At 36.1% G+C, this 6256-nt stretch overlaps 1 protein-coding gene across 1 annotated transcript; it reads left to right on the top strand.

The window, feature by feature from the left end:
- The first annotated feature begins 2972 nt into the window (after positions 1-2972).
- Positions 2973-5944, top strand: LOC115962961 (RNA polymerase II subunit A C-terminal domain phosphatase SSU72). The gene is made up of 4 exons (XM_031081850.1): positions 2973-3376; positions 3603-3748; positions 5473-5591; positions 5678-5944. The coding sequence occupies exons 1-4, from the start codon at positions 3162-3164 to the stop codon at positions 5777-5779; spliced, it is 582 nt and encodes a 193-aa protein (XP_030937710.1). The 5' UTR covers positions 2973-3161; the 3' UTR covers positions 5780-5944.
- Positions 5945-6256: the final 312 nt, after the last annotated feature.

Below are 6256 nucleotides of genomic sequence, written 5' to 3'. Positions count from 1 at the left end.
AACCATATGGTCTATAGCTCCAGTTTCAATGATCCAATCATTAGATTAGTATGCATGCCTATTAACTACTTAAGTAGAAAAAATGGAATGTGAGAAATTTGGTGGAATCCAATGTTGATTACCTAAAAAGTTAGAGGAGTAGGAAGGTGAACTAGAAGTGGAAGGTGTGATTGGTTGAATGGAAGAAGCAGGTGCCATCATTGAAGCAACCTGATGAGTAGCCTGAGTACCATTGCTTGATCTAGATTGAAATTTTTTTTCGAAAATTAAGTAGTTGCTCACATTGAGCCTGAGATATGGAACATTAAGACAAGGAAGTCCATGGACTAGTTTGCAAAGAAACACCACAAAAAGGAGCACCAAGAACATTTTGTGATGCAACATCAACTTCAAACTAAGTTCCACTATTATGGTGTGGATTTGGAGCAGCAAAAACATCTATCCCCCAAAATTTCTAGAAGGCAACACTGTTGACACTTGATTGGCCATGACTTTGTTACCTCCCTTTGGTTTATACCCTGGAGGATAACCATAAAGCTTATAGCACTTGTCTGCTATATGACTAATGAGACCACAATAAGTGCAGATAGGCCTTTCTTTCTTGGAATGACCTCCTTTACCACCATTGTAGCCTTGATTATGACCTTGACGGCCATGAAAACCTTTGCCATTATTCACATACATTGCATCAGCTTCCATTGGATGAACCATATTGATATCATGACTTATAGTCCTCCTCTTTTCTTCTAGTAGAATCAAAGAACAGACTTTGCTAAGTGAAGGAAAAGGCTCAATTAACAAGATTTGACCAATAAAGTTCCCATAGCTATCATTTAGCCCCATTAGGAAACGAAAAACATGCTCCTTGTGCTAGACATCCAATTAAGAAGATGTGGATCCATAAGTACAAGCACAGGTGCAAATAGTGAAAGGTTGATAGTTGGCAAATTCATCCCACAATGTTTTGAACTTGGTAAAATAGGAACTCACCGAGAGTGATCCTTGTGAAAGATGGTATATCTCCTTCTGCAACTCAAATAAACTTGGAGTATTGCCCTATGAAAGCCTATCTTTAAGATCAATCCACAAGTCTCTTGTAGTGTTGAAATACATCACACTTGCTTTGAGTTCCATGCTGAGAGAATTGGTCAGCCATGAAAGCACTGTGGTGTTGCATCTACTCCAAGAATTAAATAATGGATAAGATGGATCTGGCTCAGTGATTGAAACATTCACGAAACCAAATTTGTTCCTAGCACTCAAGGCCAAGAAAATTGATCTAGCCCAACTCATGTAGTTTTTAGGACCAGTTAAAGGCTACGAGGTGAGAATAATTCCAGGATTTTCATTTTCTAGAAGAAAGTAAGGATTGTTGGCAGATTCGTCTGCCATTGCTGTGCTTGAAGAAGGCACCGAATGTGAGGAATTAACTGTGGAAACATGCATAGATTGTGAGGAATCAACCATGGAAGCCATTGAAGATGCTTCAAGAACTTGGAATTGAAAATTATAGGGATTGAAAATAAAAGAGGAACAAAACCCTAAGCAGAAGCGACCTGCTCTGATACCATGTAAAGAAAGGAAGTACACAAAGATTGAATTGGAAACTTCTAGTTTTATTTCTATATCAAAGAGTACAAATTAATTAGCAATCCAATCTATATATATACAACATAACAGAGCAACAGAAAAGAGCACCAAAACAGGTAAATTAACTAACTCTCAACAACTTAACAAACTCCTTAACTCAACCATTCAAAACTTGACAGCTGGACCTCCTAGCTGCTCTTGTTTTTTTCCTTCGCACGTGCAACTTGTGCTAAACTAATTGATGTCGTTTTCTTCTTCCTCTTGTTGTTTGCTCCAGTCTGTTGTTTAACCATCACTTCAGTTTCAACAGGATGCCTTATGATATGACGTTGAAGGAGGACTCTACTAAAAGCTTCTATTTGCGTGGAATCCTAGTAGGAGTCATTGTGGGAGCTTTTTGCACACCAAAGATGTATCATTTAGCAACAGATGAGGTGAGACTGCTGAGAACTAGGGCAGATTAGTTTAAATTTCTTAGTCTAAGAGAGAGAGAGAGAGAGAGAGAGAGAGAGAGAGAGGGAGAGTTTCTAAGTTCATTGAGAAACATTAGAAAAAAAAATTTAAAGTGAGAAAGGGAAAATAAGGCTTCTTAAGGAAGCCTAGAGCTTTGGGTTGTTGAAAGTAGACATTTGACGAACATTGAGGTGATTGGGTGAAGAGAAGTTCGAAACTGCAATCGAAACAAAACAAAATAGATAGTAATTTGGTGTTTGGGGGGGGGGGGGTGTTTGGCAAATCAAGTTCAAATAGGGGTATGTTAAAAAGGGAATGAGAAATGAGAAAAAAAGACCTAACCAAAGAGGGGGATGGACTCATGGACTTGGATGTGTGGTACTTGCTTAATTTATAAAAAAAGAAAAAGAAAAAAAAGAAGAAGAGTGATTACTCATTACAGGCTTTTAGTTTTGGTTTTTACAAGTGTTCTTAATTCCCAATTAACTAAATGTTTAATTAGATATAGATTTATTTGTCAAGCCCAAAAACAAGTTTAATTGTTTTTTTTTTGGTCCCGACTTGTTTATTAAAGAAATCTAAAACTTAAAGCTCAAATTTAATTTGTCAATAAACAAACAAATATAAAAACAAGTTTAATTGTTTTTTTTTTTTTTCCCTTGGGTTTAGCTTGTTTGTTAAAAAAATCGGTCCTGTTTAGTACACTCATTTAAACATATGTTTTCAGTTTTTAAATAATATTACACGTATTTTCACACACTTTTTTACTCATATATATTTTCATACATATTTTCAAACAAATATTTTCAATTTTTAATTGTATATACCAAATATCTACTAAATAAAATTCAAATTTAAAACAAATAAATATGAAAAGTTGTTTATGAAGTGGAGCCTAAAAAGTGATTATGAACCGGTCCAGTACTTTACTGGGGCCCACATCGCTCCATCACATTTCATTCTAAAGCAAACCGGGTGAAATTATTCAGCATCTGAAGTATACAGACAGACACTAGAACGTTGCTCTTTTTCCCCTTCTTCATCCTCAACAGTCAACCCTAGCACCTAATTTCTAAATTCTAAATATAAATTTTATCATCTATACCATAACCGGAAGCATGAAATTCCGGTACGCCATGGTGTGCTCATCGAATCAGAATCGGAGCATGGAGGCGCACTCGCTTCTGAAAAAGCAGGGCTTCGATGTGTCTTCGTACGGTACTGGGGCTCACGTTAAGCTCCCTGGACCCTCTCTCAGAGAACCCAACGTCTACGATTTCGGTACTCCCTACAAGCACATGTTCGAGGATCTCAGGCGCAAAGACCCCGAACTGTATCCTCTTCCTCTTCCCTTTTTTTTATATGCTAGTTAATTTTCAATTGCAATTGGGTCTTAACAAACAAACAAAAACCTGTGGTAGTGCTTCAGTGTTAACTTATGTAGCTAACTCCGCCTATGTCCATGCTTACTGTCATATATTTCATTCACAGTGGGTCCCTTTTAATTATTGTGCATTGTAGAGCATGTTAATGAGTGAAACCTTAATGAGTGTACACAGCTACAAGCGTAATGGCATTTTGCCAATGCTAAAGAGAAATTCATCAGTCAAGCTGGCTCCTCAGCGGTGGCAAGAGAATGCTGCTGATGGTTCCTTTGATGTGGTTTTTGCATTTGAAGAAAAGGTGTTTGATATGGTTGTTGAAGGTTAGCATATCTCACTCCCTCCACCCTTTTTACATTTTTTTGTTGTTTGTTGCATCATATGGATCAATTGTATGATAATGCAAAAGATGAAATAATTAAAGCTTTGTCTATTGCTTCTACTACTGGCTTTTTTTTTTCAACTGTAATTGTTACCATTTTCATTGAGTAGATTGGTATAGGACTTGATAGAATGTCGTGGGGGATAATGCAGTTGGTTTACATATTTCATAGACAGTAATATGATTGGGTTGTGGACTCTGATTAATTTCTTTGAGCTTCTCAAGAGGTTCAAGGTGTGTAGGGTAGGTGTAGATAGATTGGATAGGCAGTAGACTAGTGAACCAATGTTTGAAGTGAGAGCCTTTTCTATAATGCATATGACGGACAACATAGTCGGAATCTTCCTTGGAAGGAGATTTGGCACACTTTATTATTTAGGGAGCTACGTTTGTATACTCCCTGTATAGTGTGTACCTAAGTGTATCCCTCTGGTCTTTCTATAGTTAAATTATTAGTTACTTATCAAAAAAGGAGATTTGGCATATTCAATCCCCTACTAAGGTGCCCTGTAAATTTTTGGCAGTAATTTCAAAGGTATTGACCAGTGTTTTTATCTCTCTAATTCTACTTTTTCTGAGAAGGCTTATGCCTCCAAGGGAGTCAATTTTCCCAATTCTTCTTTTGTTGATTTTTTTCAAGATTCTCTTTTGTAAGCTGTAGTGCTTGGTAGCATTTATGGGGTTTGTCTTTGTATACATTGTGACTTGAATCCCCGTGGATATTGTTGGATAAAACTTTCACCTTTCAAGACCAAATAACAAAGGAAAATATCCTGTGTTTATTATTGGATGTGTATTGTGATCCATGGTATATATTAGTAGTTTAATATAATTTTTTTTTTTTACTTATAAAAAAAAAAAAAGTAATTTAATATCTTGTGCTTAGTTTCTTTTCATAGTTTTCTGGTGATAAAATTTCTGGTTGGTCTTGCAAACTAATATTCCTTGAGATACCTGGTATTTAACCTTTGTTGTGTTTTTGTCATGTGTTTACTTACAAAATAAAAGATAAAAGAAGTTTTTGCATGCTTGGATGTGTTTGCCACGGTATAGTTTTCAGTCTAGAAATTTTGTGGTGAGTTGTCTAATCTGGGGTTTGTAGAAGACCTCTGTCTAATATGTTGTGAAACCCACTTGCACATATAGTTTATTGAATTTATGGATTCTTCATTTATATATTATATAGACGAGTCTGTGTCTTTGAAAGTTTATCAATAAAGAGGATTATAAATTTATGGATGAAACAAGATTATGTGCTAATGTGCTGATTCCATTCATTATGAAGCACACAGATTAAGAGGTCTATAACTTGTTGAACTGGTGGGCTGGTCACCTTTGTGTTGGGATTGTAGGCTACTCTTGCTCTCCACTAAAAGGAGTTATTGATGTGCTTTGGGTAATGTCAACTTTATAAATGCTCTGGGCTAGAATTTTGTGGTTTGCATCTATAAAAAAAAAAAAAAGCATGTGCATTTTGTGTGGTAATTTTGAACTTGAGTCCAAGCTCTAAAAGAAAATATTGAGGTAGTAGCACCTTATTAATCTTTTGGATGCAAATTTCTTTGTAGTGGAAAATTAAGTTTATATACATACAAAGTCCCTGTTAGCACCTGTGAAATAAGTCTTCTTCTTATGCTTGTCTGACCATTATGGAAAAATGTGCAGATCTTCACAGCCGGGATCATGCTCTTATGAAAACTGTACTGGTGATAAACTTGGAGGTAAAGGATAACCATGAGGAGGCTGCCATAGGAGCTCGGCTTACTTTAGATTTGTGCCAAGAGGTCTGTGTCTGCTATGCTTTATACTAGTGATATTTGGTTTGTTATGTACTAATACTATGCTTTCTATGGGTTTCTTTTATCCATAGATTGAAGCAGCAGAATCATGGGAAGACTCGATTGATGATATAATAGCTACCTTTGAGAAACAGCAACGGCGAAAGCTATTGTATAGCATCTCCTTCTATTGAGACTGTCATGAATACACAAGTAGAATTATGCTTTGGTCAAATCATTTAACCACAAATTCCATTCCTGCTGTTAATGTTTGTCATTAACCTCCAACTTTTACATCCTGTAAAATATGTGTATTAACTCCTTTTTCAGTGAAATTCCATATTCTGTTTTGCATGAAACCTACAAGTTTCTGATCTTGTTCTACTTTGCGTCCGTTAGAGGATAGGTGGCAAGGTATGATTTCATGTCCAGAATTTGTGCATTGTAATAAGTTGTTAGTGCTTACTCCAAAGTACGGAAACAGTAGTGCAATCAACTTCTTGGTAGTGTTTATGGAGTAGGGAAAATATTTGGAAGCTCTTGAAAGGGCACAAGAAATTTCATTAATTCCTTTAAAACCTTGCAGCTAACACTGAGGCTTATGAAAAAAGTTGTCGTTCTGTATGTGTATATCACTTGACTAGCAGTAGCACACTTATCACATACTAACA

This window comes from Quercus lobata, chromosome 10 (genome assembly GCF_001633185.2).
Source record: "Quercus lobata isolate SW786 chromosome 10, ValleyOak3.0 Primary Assembly, whole genome shotgun sequence".
NCBI lineage: Eukaryota > Viridiplantae > Streptophyta > Magnoliopsida > Fagales > Fagaceae > Quercus > Quercus lobata.
The sequence above is the reverse complement of the archived record's forward strand: the minus strand, read 5'-3'. Positions and strand labels throughout refer to the sequence as shown.

What these genes read in the sequence shown, in the direction of transcription:
- LOC115962961 (XM_031081850.1), top strand. Translation starts at nt 3,162, where the DNA reads ATGAAATTCCGGTACGCCATGGTGTGCTCATCGAATCAGAATCGGAGC. An exon ending in GTTTGATATGGTTGTTGAAG is followed by an intron (nt 3,749 to 5,472) that starts GTTAGCATATCT and finishes AAAAATGTGCAG; the next exon opens with ATCTTCACAGCCGGGATCAT. An exon ending in CTTTAGATTTGTGCCAAGAG is followed by an intron (nt 5,592 to 5,677) that starts GTCTGTGTCTGC and finishes TTTTATCCATAG; the next exon opens with ATTGAAGCAGCAGAATCATG.